This window comes from Coturnix japonica, chromosome 33 (assembly GCF_054131305.1).
Source record: "Coturnix japonica strain WE chromosome 33, WE-NBRP24, whole genome shotgun sequence".
Classification (NCBI taxonomy): Eukaryota; Metazoa; Chordata; class Aves; order Galliformes; family Phasianidae; genus Coturnix; species Coturnix japonica.
This window is the reverse complement of record NC_140695.1, coordinates 1,758,235-1,773,767: the sequence shown is the minus strand read 5'-3', so window position 1 is coordinate 1,773,767 and position 15,533 is coordinate 1,758,235. Positions and strand designations below refer to the sequence as shown.

At 39.6% G+C, this 15,533-nt stretch overlaps 1 protein-coding gene across 1 annotated transcript; it reads left to right on the top strand.

The window, feature by feature from the left end:
• Positions 1-6,337: 6,337 nt before the first annotated feature.
• LOC146755334 (uncharacterized) lies at positions 6,338-7,650 on the top strand. The gene is made up of 4 exons (XM_085525679.1): positions 6,338-6,355; positions 6,491-6,758; positions 7,265-7,326; positions 7,530-7,650. The coding sequence occupies exons 1-4, from the start codon at positions 6,338-6,340 to the stop codon at positions 7,548-7,550; spliced, it is 369 nt and encodes a 122-aa protein (XP_085381805.1). The 3' UTR covers positions 7,551-7,650.
• Positions 7,651-15,533: the final 7,883 nt, after the last annotated feature.

Sequence of the window (15,533 nt, the reverse complement as noted above, 5' to 3'; positions counted from 1 at the left end):
GCTAGCTAGCTTTGCTCTAAGGGAGAAAGAAATCCCTTTCTTTTCTACACAAAAGTTAGATAGCAATGCTGAGAATGTGCAGCAGCCCTTAATGTTGACAATTTGTCTGGTATTTCAAGGTCACGTTCTCCGTGAGCAGCTACGGAAAGATAGCGCTCCCAACACTCCCGTAACGAAGCTCTTTAAGAGCAAAGAGAGAGTCGTTCTAAAAGCTAAAAAGCTCTATGCCCGCATTCTCCACCAAAAATCTGTCACGGGTTACTTAGATTTACCTATGCCCGTGACAGGGGAAGCCACCCCACGGCCCCCCCCGGGGCCCGGAAAGGAGGGGGAAAAGAGGAGTGGGATAAAACAGCGACAATCTAAGGAGGAAAAAATTATTTTACTAAATACGATATCGAAATACAAGATAACACAATATAATATAATTGAGGCTAACAATTTGAACGAAACAGAGAGAGAGAGAGTCTCCGAAAACCGAGAGGCCTACTGTGAACTCTAGGCGACACGGCTGGAACGCTTCCCACTCTCCGAGAATTTCGAGAGAAGAAGGAGGGCACTCCAGCCTGGGAACGAGATTATGCAGCGTCCTGGTCCCGTGACTTATCATTAACCCTGTTGTTCTCTGGAATATGTAGTCTTCTTCTGTGGACTGCAGATTCAACAGAAGCATCCATACTTGACATGATGTTATGATGTGGAATACTGATAGCAAAATTACAAAATTACAAAATCCATGACAGGGCTGCAGCTGTCTGGCCTGAATAGCGGTTCACAAGCCATGCACAGAGCAAGCTGCACGGAAAGAACTACCGACTAGAGCAGTGCCATTGAGAACTTTATGTATCATTTAAAAACCAAAAATGCTGATGTACGGTGAGGCTGGTGACCCAGAAATCAGTGTGAACTTTCTATCTCTGACCTTTCTGAGTTAAAAATAGTCCTCCAGAGTTCTAGGCAAAAATTTCCTTATGCTGCATTCTGGGTAGTTGTCACGGTTTAAACAAAAATCTACCTGTGTCCGTGACAGGGGGGCCACAGGCAAGCGAGGTGCTAGAAGGAGCTGAACCTCTGTCCCAACTACTTCAGAAGCAGCCCAAACCCCCTTGTACATGGCTAAGATCTCCTTCTCAGTTGGAGTGTAGCACTCCTCAGACCCTTTATATGCTCGACTCCAAAGTCCCGGGGGTTGGCCTTGGGTTTCTCCTAAAGCTCTTTGCCACAAACTCCAAGTGGGACCATTCTCTCCAGCAGCAGTGTAGAGGATGTTCTTCACATCCTGTCCTGTCTGTACTGGCCCCAAGGCCACGGCACGGGCTATCTCTTGTTTTCTCTGCTCAAAAGCCTGCTGCTGCTCAGGACCCCATGAGAAATTATTCTTCTTCCGTGTTACCTGATAGTGGGGGCTCACTATGTGGCTGTAGTTTGGGACATGCATTCTCCAAAAGCCCACTACTCCCAGAAAAGATTGGGTCTCTGTCTTGTTGGTGGGCGGAGACATAGCAGTGATTTTGTCAATCACATCTGCTGGGATGTGTCGATGCCCATCTTGACATTTTACACCTAAGAACTGGATTTCCTGGGCAGACCCCTTCACCTTGCTGCGCTTAATGGCAAAACCATCTTGCAAAAGAATTTGGATTATCTGTTTTCTTTTCTTGAATATCTCTGCTGCTGTATGGCCCCACACGACAATATCATCAATATACTGCAAGTGTTCGGGAGCATTACCATGTTCCAAGACAGCTTGGATCAACCCATGGCAAATTGTTGGGCTGTGCTTCTACCCTTGAGCTGAACGGTTCCAGGTATACTGAACAGCTCTACAGGAAAAAGCAAACTGTGGCCTTCATTTTGCAGCCAATGGGATGGAAAAGAAGGCATTAGCAATGTCAGTGGTGGCATACCACCTAGCTTCTTTTGATTCCAGTTCATACTGGAGTTCTAGCATGTCTGATACAGCAGAACTCAATGGAGATGTGATTTCATTTAGGCCACGGTAATCCACCGTCAACCTCCATTCTTCATTGGCTTTATGCACTGGCCATATGGGGCTGTTAAAAGGCGAGTGAGTTTTGCTAATCGCTCCCTGATTCTCTAATTGGCGAATTAGCTTGTGAATGGGGAGCAATGAGTCCCTGTTGGTGCGGTACTGCCGTCTGTGAACCACTCTGGTGGCAATTGGTACCTCTTGGTCCTTTACCTGGAGCAACCCCACAGCAGAAGGATCATCTGACAGATCAGGTAAAGCTGACAGCAGATAAACACCATTTGTGTTAACAGCAGCTATCCCAAAGGCCCATTGATACCCCTTGGGATCCTTAAAATATCCCATCCTAAGGTAATCGATACTCAAAACACTTGGAGCCTCTGGACCAGTCACAATAGGGTGTTTTTGCCAGTTTTTAACAGTGAGGCTTATTTCGGCCTCCTTATTTCGGTTCCCCCCTCTCCTGGGGGAACCCCCAGTCACTCCATGGATATATATTGGTTGTGTCCCTTGGTGACTTGAGGGCATTAGGGTGCATTGTGCACCAGTGTCCACCAAGGCTTTATATTTCTGTGGTTGAGATGTGCCAGGCCACTTAATCCACACAGTCCAGTATACTCTATTGTCCCTTTCCCCTCCTGGCTGAGGGCCGGGCCCCTCTATTGTTTACCTCGGTGGCTTGCAGCAACTGGAACTCTCCCCTTCTTGGAAGAGTTCACCTTGGTAGTTGTTTCACCTTGTAATTCTTCCACTCATGCCTGAAGTGCAGAAGTGGATGAATTACACCACTTCTTCATGTCCTCCCCATGACTACAGAGGAAAAGCAACAAGGCAAGACGTGTAGTCTCATTGTTGATTCGAGGTGACTTACCATTGTCATCTGCTTGAATACGAGGACGTCTCTTTTTAATGGTTGAGATTTTCGATGATACAGGTCGAGAGGAACTCATGTTGTTTAGCTTCCTCAATAGGCGATTGTGGAAATCCTGATTTCCATCATCTTGTACCACCGTGGATTCATCTACATCAGGCACATTAGCCAATTTGTCAATAATATCATTTTGTGTTCCCTCCATTTTCTTTAATCTTTCCACAATTTTGACAATGGCTGAAGTATACAGATTAACTTCTGTAGCGCTTATAAATAATTCAAGTTCCTGAAGTCTGCCAATTAGTTCATTCACAAAGGGTTTCCTTTCCTTTTTGCCATATACTAATGCAAGTGCACTGGCATGCTTTTCTGGAGCTGCCTTTGTAAAGTCACGCCACATTCGTCGTGGAACGCGGACTGCTTCAGGATCATGTAATTGGTTTGGATCGTTACGATTGAACTGGGGGCTGTATAGCATTTCCACCAGAGCACTTTCTCTCAAAGATTGGATACCTTTCTCAATATCAGTCCATTTCTTTCTCTCAGGCTCCAAGTCCCATTTAAAGGGGAATCTATCTCTTACTGCTATCAACATCCGCTTCCAGAGGGTGTAGGACCGATTTTGGCATGTGCCAATACCTCTGTCCACACGCGAGTCCCTGGAAATGCTACCCAGTTGGCGAGCTTCACTGCCATCAAGCCATGCACTGTTGGCACCATTGTCCCAGCAGTGAAGTAACCAAGTGACCATATTTTCTTTTGGCTGACATGTGAAATCCTTTCTTAGATCTCGAATTTCACTCAGTTTAAAAGATTGATCAATAATGTTCGTAATACTTTGCTCACCTTTTGCTCTATCAAGCGTCCCAGGTGTTGATGGTGGCAACTGTGTTGATGAGGCTGCCCCATCTATAAGTTTGGACTCGAGAAATTCTCGTAAAGAAAATCTAGCTTTTGGCTCCCCTTCAGACTCTGACCCCGACCCTTGTGTTATTTCCTCCAGGTAACCCTCCTTCTTTTTCCTCTCTCCTAACTTCCTCTGCTCCTCTAAATTCTTCTTCTCCTCTAACATCTTCTTATTCCCCTCAGACATCCTCTGCTCCTCCAACTTCATCTGCTCCTGAAACTTCTTCTGCTCCTCTAACATCTTCTTATACTGCTCTAACATCCTCTGCTCCTCTAACTTCTTCTGGTCCTCTGGCTCTCCTTGCTCTCCTGAGTCCCCCTGCTCTCCTGAGTCCCCTTGCTCTCCTGAGTCCTGCTCTCCTAACTCCTCCGCTCTTCTAACTCCTTCTGCATTTTCTCTAACTGAGTTGAAACTTGTTTTGTCTTTCGCCCTCTTACAGGGGCAACCAACATTGTATCTGGTGTCCCCGGTGGCTAGTCAAATTGGACTACATGCGCCCCCAGTGGCTGGCCAAATTGGACTACATGTGCCCCCAATGGCTGGTCAAATTGGACTACATGTGACCCTGGTAGTTGGTTAAATACATTCAGCTCACCCCGGAGGGCACATTGCTGGTCTCGGAGAGCGTTCCGCTCGAACTGGACGGCACCCAACTCAGTCTGGAGGCTGTCGTAGTTGGACTGAAGAGTGTTGTACCCAAACCAGAGGACGTTATGCTCAGACTGGAGAGTGTCGAGTTTGGATTGGATACTCTCATTCTCGGCCCTGAGACTCTCTCTCTCAACCTCAAAATCTTCCCTCTCAGGAATGGTATTGAATAAGGACTGATAAGCATTAGCTAGGCCCCAAGTCATTTGTGCCTCCTTAGATCTGCCTGAGCCACAAGATTCCTGTCTCAAATATGCAGTCAAACTCTCAGGATTCTTTAAGTGTTCAGGAGTAAAGCTCCATGACACTAAAGATGTCTGTCCTCTAAAAGTCTCTCCAAAGTTTCTCCACACTCCCTGCCACTCAGTATTCTCTGGTTCTAGGGAAGACTTCCTCCTGATGTTATAAATCCAGATACCGAGTGAGATCACTACAATAACAAACAGCAAATTCAGGGAGATTAATATGATTGACAGTGTGGTCCACTGGGACAATTGGTCAGTTGAAGACTGCTTAAAAGATGCAAAGAAAAAAGGAAAAGCACGCTCAAAAACCACCATATCCGTACTATTGGTTGCATTAGTTGCATTAGTTGCTCCCTCTGGAGCTGCATGCAAATACCAAATAAGTGTTGCTAACCATGCTTTCAATCTATTATACATTCCTATAATTTCATAGGAAAAATAGGCTAGCTTAAACATGGTCCAATATGTTTGGAGCATCGTAAAAGAGGAACTAATGAAATGCAATACCTTATAAAGCACACTTAGTAGAGGGAACTTTTTTTTTTTTTTTCAATAGAGAGGGAAAAAAAGTAAAAAAAAAAAAAAACCGAAGCTCAGCAGTGTTTATAAAATAAACCGGAGTATTGGCAGTCTGCCTGGACTTTCAAGGTCAAGCTCACAATCGCAAACCTAAGATAGCTCCTTAACAGGAAAAAAAACTTGTAGCTCTGTTAAAAGCTAAAAGAGCAACAGAAGAAAACACAGAAAAACAGCAACTCAATTTACCCGCATTCTCCACCAAAATCTGTTACGGTTTGAACGAAAAGTCCACCTGCGTCCGTGACAGGGGCCGTGGGCCCCGCAGGGGCCCTAGGCCGAAAGGAAAAAGTTAATTAGGAAAAGAAAACTGCGGCAACGATCTAAGGAGGCACACTTATTTACTAAATACTATATCGAAATACCGGATAACACAATATAATACAATATAATTGAAAATTGAAAATTGAGCTAACGAATCAAGCAAAATAGGAGAGAGAATGAGTCCTGTAACCGAGAGGCCTACTGTGAAATCTAGGCGAACGGCTGAAGGCTCCCACACACTCCCCTGAACGCCAGAACTCGAAAGACGTCAGTCTGTTCTGCGACTGAGTTAATATAGAGTCCAGGTCCCGTGACCCATCGTGTTGTTCTCTGGGAGATGTAGTCTTCTTCTGTAAGTTGCAGATTCAGTAAAATTATTCATGCTTGATATGATGTTATGATGTGGAATACTGATAGCAAAATTACAAAATTATTAAACCATGACACCCTGGTATTTTTCTTTTTCTTTTCTTAAATATTTTCCTTTTTTTTTCCTTAAATATTTTCCTTTTTACTATTTAAATGTTATGGGCACATCTTATAGAAACACAAGGCTGTTTACAAAGAAGTGCATGCTGTGTTGCTGTATGATGAGCAAGATACACCTATTCTTCATCTAGCAGGAATAGTTGCTGAGCCTTAAGAACAGTTTCAGAAAGCTTTGGGAATTTGGGCGTTTTCCTTGTTTCTGCAACACAAAATGAAAATTTACGCTGTATACAAAGAAAAGGGGAGTCCAAACTTGTACGTTAAATTTGAAGGAGATCAATCTGGGGTAATATTTAAAAAAACAAAAAAAAAAAAAAAGGGGGGGGGAGTGTGGTCATCAAATAGTGATGGTGAGTAATAGTGAGGTGGGATTTGAAGCTGAAATTAAAAACTTCTTGTATGGCTGTCTTCATCGTGGCTATCCAGACTATCTGTAGAAATAACAGCTATGATGTAGTCAGCTATTCACCAGTTTTAACTGATTATAAATTACGTTTCAGGGTGGAGAACATAGCATAGTGCCTGACACCTGTGTTGATCCTGAGGGCATTCTTGATTCTGTGCATTATGATGTCATGGATATTAAAGAGCAAGCTGAGGCAGCACATAGTTCCATTGTATCCCTGGGGGACCCGAAGGAAGATACTGGCTGGTTTGAAAAGCAGCTGGAGAAAACTAACTTTGAACTGATGGAGACCAATGAAGAGCTAACAGAGAAAAACACCAAACTACTTAAAACTGAAGAAGAGCTGATGCAGAAGAACAAAGGTGAGTTATGCGATGTGAAAGGTAGAAGACAGAAATAGTTCATTAATCTAAAAGAGAAATAACCAGTTTGAGTAGGAATTAGAGGAGATGTTCTGCCTTTGGAACCATAGCCTGTAGATAAGTGATAGTTTGTTCCTTGCGTATATTCAGGTTCAGCAATTCCACGGGTTTTGGTTATTTCTTTTCTTTTTTCCCCCCTCTCCTTTAAACTGCAACTAGCAGCTTTACGCTTTCATAAGTATGGGGTTAAATATATCTTATATATCTATATCTTGATTTTTACTTTTATATTGTAATCTCTACTCTTCTTTATGTCTTGTTGATGCAATGTTTTCGTTCCAAGAAATATAGAAAACTTTTGAATCACTCCCAATAAGTGAAGAACACATGCAAATTAATTAATCTGTTCAAAAGCTACCTAAACATTAGAATATCTGGAAAAAGTGATTACTTAATAAACTATCTATTGGCTACTTATGTAATACAACCTTTTCTGTGTGTTACAGACTTTGAAATGCAGATGATTAAATTGGATGAGTCTGATGAGCAACTTAAAGAAGCAACTGAGGTAACTTTATCAAGAAGATGTTGTGTAAAATTGTTTTAATACCAACTTGTGGTAGCTTAAAATGCTATTCCAGTAGGCTCCATTAATAGATTTCTTACCGAGCTTAGCTTAACTGAATTTGCCTTTAATGCATTGTGTAATTCAGCTACTTAACACTCCATTAGAAACTGATGACTGAATTTTTTTTATTTTTTATTTCTAAGAAAATGAATGCACAAAATTAAAGGATTCGAGAGCTAATGGACATCGTGGTGCAGAAAGATGACATTATTACAGAGCTACAAGACTTAAAATCTCATTTAGAGGAAAAAGTAAAAGATTATGTGAGTTTCACACATCTCCATATCCTTATACAAAAAAAGGAAAACACTAATTCTATGCTTGTAATCAACACATTTTTGGAAAACTGATTTTCTGTATGTAGCTGGTACTCTCTTGAAATTGTAAACAATTCAAATTTATCTGAAGGTAGTTGTTGTTAACACAAACAACAAAAATATCAGTGTGTTCCACTAACTCCTGCCTCACACTCCTACATCAGAGGAAGAGCAACAGTAAAAGTATGTTGAGTAGAGTTGGAAGTACAAGTAGGAATGGTCAGGATATCTCCACGTTCTATGCAGTCCATAAAACTTTATCCTGACTAATGTACTGCGAGCTACTGAATATGTGAAGACTAGCTTGATTAAGTATGTGTGCATACCACTTCTGGTGGTTTTTGTTCATTTTTTGATGTTTGGTAGCCTGAAGTAGCTCTGAAAACATTTATAGTTAATTCTGTCACTCAGATCTCTAACCTTGTAAGCTTAGCAACTTGACCCTTCTTAGTCTTTGACTGTCTGCATCACTGCAACTTAGTATTTCCATGGTGTTAAAGCTGACTGTGATGAGTAGTCATGTCCTCACCTATTACTTCTTCCAAGAACAAGGCTCCAACTCTATCTGTGAAACTGTGTGGCCTGAACACTTCTGAGGCTTTTCTTTTCATAAGTTACTAAAGATGAATAATCAGTCCTTGGCAGTGCCAGCATGGCTTAACAATCGTCATCTTGTAAGTAAGGAAGCTTCACTTGTGGTCAAGGACACAATCTAAAATATGCGTGACAGAGCTGACTAAGCTTTAAGGTTGGATTATATCTGTCACGATGAAAGTGATTTTAGCAGCTTAGCAGAAGTGTGATGTGATGAACTTGTATGAGAGCTGACCATTTGCTCTTTGACCATGTTTGTAATTTTGTTGACTTCTTGGAAACAGGAAATTCTTTGATAAACTGGTAAGCTCTTGATTGTGTGCAAGTCTTTTACTTTGTAACCTGCTAGGCTCTTGCTTTCCCTTGTATACTCTACCGAGTATTGCACTTGTCATTATCTGAAGGTGTACTTGTTCTGTCTGCTATTGAGATTTGTAACTGATGTCTATAGAGTCACCGGGTAAATATTTTAGCTGTATGGTTTTGTGTAAATATTTGCCTACAGAAGATTACTGAGACTTAAGTGCTCCTTTTGTTAAGCTTCAATGTAACTGATCTTATATCAATACAGGAAAAGACTACCTACCATTTAACTACCATTAAAGCAGAACCGGCAGAAGAGAACACTAATAAAGGAACTGAAAGCAGCCAATTTTCAGTGCTTTCAGTTAAAGCACTGAAACAAGAGAAAACTGAGTTGGAAGTGGGAAGAAAGCGCAGTACTGATGAAGATAAGCCTACTGTGGAAGAGCCACCTCCAAAGAAAGGTACAGTTTCTTCCATCCTTGAACAGGGTGTCTTCCAAAACAATAAATTGCTTCCTATTCCGGATAGGAAGCAAAAGGCTGTGAAGCGCGTACCTTATGGTATAAGGAGAAAAGCCACTGTGTTAAACTGTAAATAGAAGTAACTGTTATGTAAATATCCCTTTTTCAGAAGGTCCTATGCTGTTCATTTTTGAATGCTTAAGAATAAAAGTTTTTTGCACTATTTTTTTCCTTTTTGCTGCTTTTTCCTCATCTGTTGATGCACTTGCAGATTTGGTAATAGTTTTAAAGCAGTTTCTTTAGGATTGTTTCAACTGCTGTTGCTGATCTTCTGAGTAGCATCAGCTGTTCAAGTGCTTTTTTTTGTTTGTTTGTTTTGTTTTTCCTGAAGCAACTATCAAAATTGTTGACGACCTGCTAATTGCTCACTCATGGGCAATATTTGAGCAAAATGGTTTGGATAAGCTCTGATGCATTTAACTTCACTTCTGGGCACAGCTGAGCATCAGTGTTCCTAGAATTACGGAAGGCATATACAATGTAGAAGGGAAAATCTAAAACTTAGCTGTATTCCCTTCCTTTCTTGTATTCCTCTTGCAAAATATGTGCAAGGGAGAAAGTCAAGGCCTTCTTTGGATGAGATGCTGTTCTTGGATGATTTGTCCCTGCTGCCTTTATTTGGCATAAATATTGAATCCTAATGTGACCACTGAATGGCATCACATATAAGCATCTTACCAGAGACTGAGGGAGGGATGTGGACTCCTCCATACTCCAAATAGTAGTGGGTTTGTTCTAATCATATGACCAAAGCTCTCATTTAAAAATTAATGACAGCAATGCTCCACATAGGAATTAAAATGGGTAGCTGATAGTCACAATGTCAGCATGAAGTTTTCTGTTAAGAAGTACTGAGTATTCAATCATGTTAAAATTTTCTTCTATTTTTGAGTATTAATAGCATCCAATTTCAAAAACTGCTTAATATATATTCTTTAGCTATGTTAAATATACACAGTAGAACAATGAGCACAGGTATGTTGTGCTGGTTCTTTTGTAGAATTAGTTATATAAGTAGCACGAGCAAAAGTGTTTTAGGAGATGCTAGGTTATCTCAGCTTCAAGTTCAGGGTATTTACACCATTCTCTGAGCTTTTAGGTCTTGTTTCCTATGCTCTGTAATAATGCTTTTTCCCTACTTCCTGTGTAAGGAGCTTCTAGACTGAACATTACACATCTTCTCCCTAGTCTTATTTATCTTGCTTTAGTGCTTGCTTGTTGTTTTCAGCATAAAGTGTTTAGATTACTTATAAATCATATTCCCCTCACTAGTGTTGCTGGGAGCAGCAATCAAACCCAAAACCTGGTTTGGGGTGGAATATGCCACTGCTGTTTCTTCAGTAAGACTTTTAAATCAGTTGAGGGCTGTATATAAAACTCCTCAGATGAGTTAAGAGGCTGTTTCCATGCAGTACATGTGAATCTGTATGTAATGCAGGCTGCACGTGGGCGCTATAAAATTCTGCATTTCTGTAGTTGTAGTAATAAAAGGACTGTACAAGAATCACCATGGAATATATTGTTGTGGTGACACAATCCCTAGTAAGTCTTGACTTATTTTTTTTAATACTTAAAGTATGCATATTATGGAATGGACATAACTGGATTCTAAAGCAATGATGAAATACAGCAGAAGTCGCTTTTGATAGAAAGAAAATGCATGTGATTTTAGCTAATTGCTCACCAGTTAAAGAAAAAAACAGCCCCAAGCAAATGGAATATTTATGGAAACTTGAATCTGCAAATTTGTACAACTTTATGCGTGAACTTTATATGCAAAAGAGTAAGTGTGGACAGAAGTAGGAATCCTCATATTTTGTTTAGAGATCAACTGAATAAGAGAGACAGATATCAACACTTAAGTGATCAACTTGTCCAGGGTTTTATCTTTCTTTTGAAAGTAAGAGGACTGTGAGTTGGAATAAAATTTCTTAGAGAACTGTTTATCTACCATTTAGATGTAGATGGAGTGATTCCTGGCTGCCTTATAGGGATTGCTGAAGCAGGGAAGATAGAAAGAATATAGCTGTGAATTATCTATCTCGTTCCCATGTTTCTTAGATCTAATAAGATTTTCTACTGGTGTGGAGTGGAAGGTTTGAGTAGTGCCATGGTAAAAGTGTTCTTCCAGACTGAAAACCTTTTGCTGTTAATTCTGTATAGAAATCTGAGGCACCTGATTACGTGTTCAGAGGACTTTAATTCCTTCACTAGTATCAAATACTATGTGATGTGAGGGCATGGCTTGCATATTACGACAGCTTTTCACTTAGAAGTTGCTACTTGGTGTTGTGAACTGCTATGTAATAATGATTTTAATCAATCTGAGCTACATTCCTTTTCCCTTTTTTTTGTTTGTTTGTTTGTTTGTTTTACAGTAGTTGTAAATGAGAGAAAGAAAAAGAACACTGTAGAGCAAAAGAAAATTGAACACATGAAACAAAAGTGCTCCACGTACCGAAAGGAAGTACTAGCACTGAGGGAAAGAACTGAAATCTTGGAACGTCATTTAACTGTGCTTGAAGAACAATGCAGAAGAGAAAAAAATAAAAAAGAAGATTTCAGTAAGCAGGTAACAAGCCTGCATATTGAGCTTTCTTTTTCTGAAGAAACAGCTGATACCCTCCGTGAAAAAATTCTGCAGGGTCAAGCTGACTATCGGGAAATTGCTTCTGAACTGGATGAACAGAAATCTATAAATATGACACTAGAAGACAAAAATGCCCAACTAACTAACAACATAGAAGTTGCCAAAGAATATATAATTGATAAAGTGTCACAAGTAAAAGAAATGCGGACCAAATTAGACGAATTATACAAATGTCACTTAGAGTTTCACGCCATCGGTACTGACTTTGTCAGTGTAAAGGATTCCTCAGACTCTGAAAAAGATGAGCCAGGGACATCTCAAATTAGTTCTGCATGCATTCAGTCACAGACTTCTTCCATCTCAGATCTTGTGCAGGACCTCTCCTTTAACTATAGTCTTGAAAGGATTTGAGAAGTATGCAGAAGTATTGTTGATGTTTCCTCACAAAAAAGTCAGCACATCAAAGCACTGCTTCAAGACAATGAAAACCTAAAGGCGGGACTGAATAATGCTGAAAATCATAATCGTCAACTTGTAATGAAGCTATGTGAGATTACAACTCATACTAGTCAGGAAGATGATCTTGTGAATCAGTTACATGAGCAAATAGAAAAGAAAACTCAGGACTTTGAAGAAAAGACTGCAGAAGATCACAGAGTGATTGCACAATTTCAGGAGGAAGTTGCCAACTGTGAGGTAAAAATAAGAGAGCTTGAATATCGCCTGGAGGCTTACAAGACAATGGAAGACAATGTGTCAAAACTCAATGAATTACTTAAAGAAAAAGAATCTATTATTGTTAATCTGGAGACAGTTACAGCTACTCTGCAGGAGAAGTCTGCTAATGCAGACAAAAAGGTTGAAGATTTAAGTAGCAAAGAAGCAAATCTGATTCAAGAAGTTATGCAGCTGAAAAACAGCTTGGAGCAGATGAAACACTCTCTTCGGGAAAAGGAAAAGAGTGAAATGGAGAAAGTGCAACGTATAGAATCGTAAGTAACCACTGAGTTAACTTAGAGCCCTTTGAGAATGAACTAGAGTTAAAAATAGTTAATGGGAACATCCCTTTGACTTAATGCATCTGCATGCTTATCAATGGCCAAACTACTACTTTAGGATGCTTTGGTATGCTACTTGAGTTCCAAGGGAAAACAGGAGTGTGCAAGGAAATAAAGAATAATATGGGGACTTCTGGTGGTTTTGTTGTACATCCCTCAGAATAGCATCTGAATAATTTATTGCTTCAGCATCTGATTATGAGAAGCAAGCTGAAATTCAAAAGTAATTGTTTAAATCACTGGTCTAGATAGATTTAAGAGTCTATTTACAAATAGAAACCAACAGGCAGGGCATGGATTAAGCTGTAATTGCTGTTTCCATGAGATATGTAACAGTAATGTTCTTTGTCTCTTTATTTTTAACATAAGGCTAGAAAATATTCTTTCTGAGAGTTCTGCCCTTGTACTGAATTTGAAAAAAGATTTGCAGAGGAAAGAAGAAGAGTATGCAGATCTAAAAGACAAACATTCTGATGCCGAGAAACAAATTCAGCAAGTACAAAGCGAGGTTTGTAGTCAACTGAGATATTTATTTCTGTAAGATTATGCTTGGCTTTCTGCTGTTAAAACTTCTCAAACTTTAACTATGAAGCTGGAAATTTCACACTAGTGTGGCTAGCAGCAAATCTTAGGTAAAGTTGCCATTGAAGCTCTAGAGGGGACCAGAAGTTAAAACATGGTTTCACATAGATAATGAACAGAGGAAAGTAAAGTTGGTTGGTAGTCTGGAATAAGGTTTGTGAAGAGAATAGCTAATCTGCCTCTGGAGGGGACTTGTTATTATCTCTACGTTACTGGTGACTTGCCATTGGTATCCGTGGTAACTCCAAAGCCTAAAACCTAAGTCTTGTGAAAAAACGCTGATAACTGGGAAGAAGAATGCTATTTACTTGAAGAGAAATAGACTAATTTCCAGAGGCTCTTTAATATAAGCATGTATATTTTTTTCTTCAGTTTCAGCTTCAGTGATGCTAATAGTTAAAATTTAATTATTAAACAAGAAGATATCTTAAAACCCATTTTGCAGGATCTTAGTCTGAAAGTTTATTGGGTGTGCTTGGGGTGGAAAATTGAAGCTTAAAAATGAATTCATGTCTTCCTTGGTAACCTTGCACTTGCTGTCGTTTTCCTACTCAGCACTTGTTTGTGAATTCCTCTTTATTTAACAAAGAAGTATTTGGCCAGGTTGGATTACAGAAGTCTTTTAATTAACCGTGAGCTGTGCTTACATTACAGGTGTCCACGATGCGTTCTGTGGAGGAATCCCTCAGGAACAAGATGGAAGAACTTGAAAGGATTAATAACCAGTTTAAGGATGAGCTGGATTTTAAAGACTATACTATCCAACAACTTAAACAGGTATTTTTCTTGCTCTTAATTTTTATTAAATGAACGATGCATGTTTTCCAAGCAACAGGAAAAAGGTAAAAAAAAAAAAAAAAATTGGAGCAAAATGAAAGTGGCCAACTGAAATTAGTGGTAGACCATGAAAGATATTCAAATAATTAGTCACTACAGAGCACTGGCAGATTGCTTTAAATACAATAATCTGCATAGTAAATACATATGTAATACATGCATGTAACCTGATCTTGTTGAGTGACATCACGATATGTTAATTGAATTGTCTTACCATAAACTCTTTTTATCAGCTTGAGTCCTTATTTATGCTATATGAAAAACTTATTAATTCTAGGCTGTCTTAAAGGTTCTGCTTGTTTTTACTGTGTATGCTTTTCTTTCAACATGAAATATAGGAGCTGGTGGAAACTGAGAGGATGGAAGATATCTCCAAAGACTATGACCAACTATGTGACGGTCAGCCATTATTTGTGTGTGTGTGTGTGTGTGGAATATCCGTGTAAATGTTGTCACATTGCTAATGACTTTGAGTCTTCTGTGTTTTGATTTTAAAACATATCTGCATGTATTTGTATGTAAATATTTCAATGGAGATGCTCTATTTCTTTTAAAAGAGCTTTTTGTCATGGGAGAATCTTGATTTGAGAATAATGGGAGCTAGTAGGGAGTTCATCTGTAAATTTTCAAACCTTCAGATCTGTGTGCAAGGCATAGAATAATTGAAGTTATGCGAATGACATTAGAAGAACAAGAGGAAATGCAGCTTAAACAAGATGAAATGCGTGAAGCTCTGTTAGAGATGAACGAAAAATTAGCTTCAGGTAATCTTTCCAGGGAAAGGGAGCAGGGATGCAAAAGGGGTTTAGACGTACTGTGATAGCCACTTCCATTTTCATGTGACTGTTACTTAGGCATTAACCTTCCACAGTAAACAACAACTCTCTTGTAGTTAAAGGCTTCTGTTATTTCTTTATGTCTGTAGCAGATAAAACCGAAGCTGCTTTAGTAAAAAGTCATCGGTGTGGTATTTCAAATATATATTTGAAATGATATGCTATCTAACCTCATTTTGTGTATTGAGTAAAACTGATTGCATGGAAACAGAAATAGAGTGAACTGGAATACCAGAGCAATAGTGACTGGCAGCAAAAGAACAACGAAAGTGATGAGGCAAATTTGAATGAAAACAGTACAGAATTAATAAAGCTGCAAAAAGAGCTGGAGGTAACTTAACTTCAAAGTTGTAACTTGATAAAGTAAACTGTTATATTGATTACAGAAACTTCCTGTAAAAGCTGCAGTGCAACATGCAATAGGGACCAGGTGCAGCTTTTTTGTGGTACGTTAAGAATGGCATCACTGATGCCCCCATAGTATAGGAAGTGTAGCCTTCCCTACA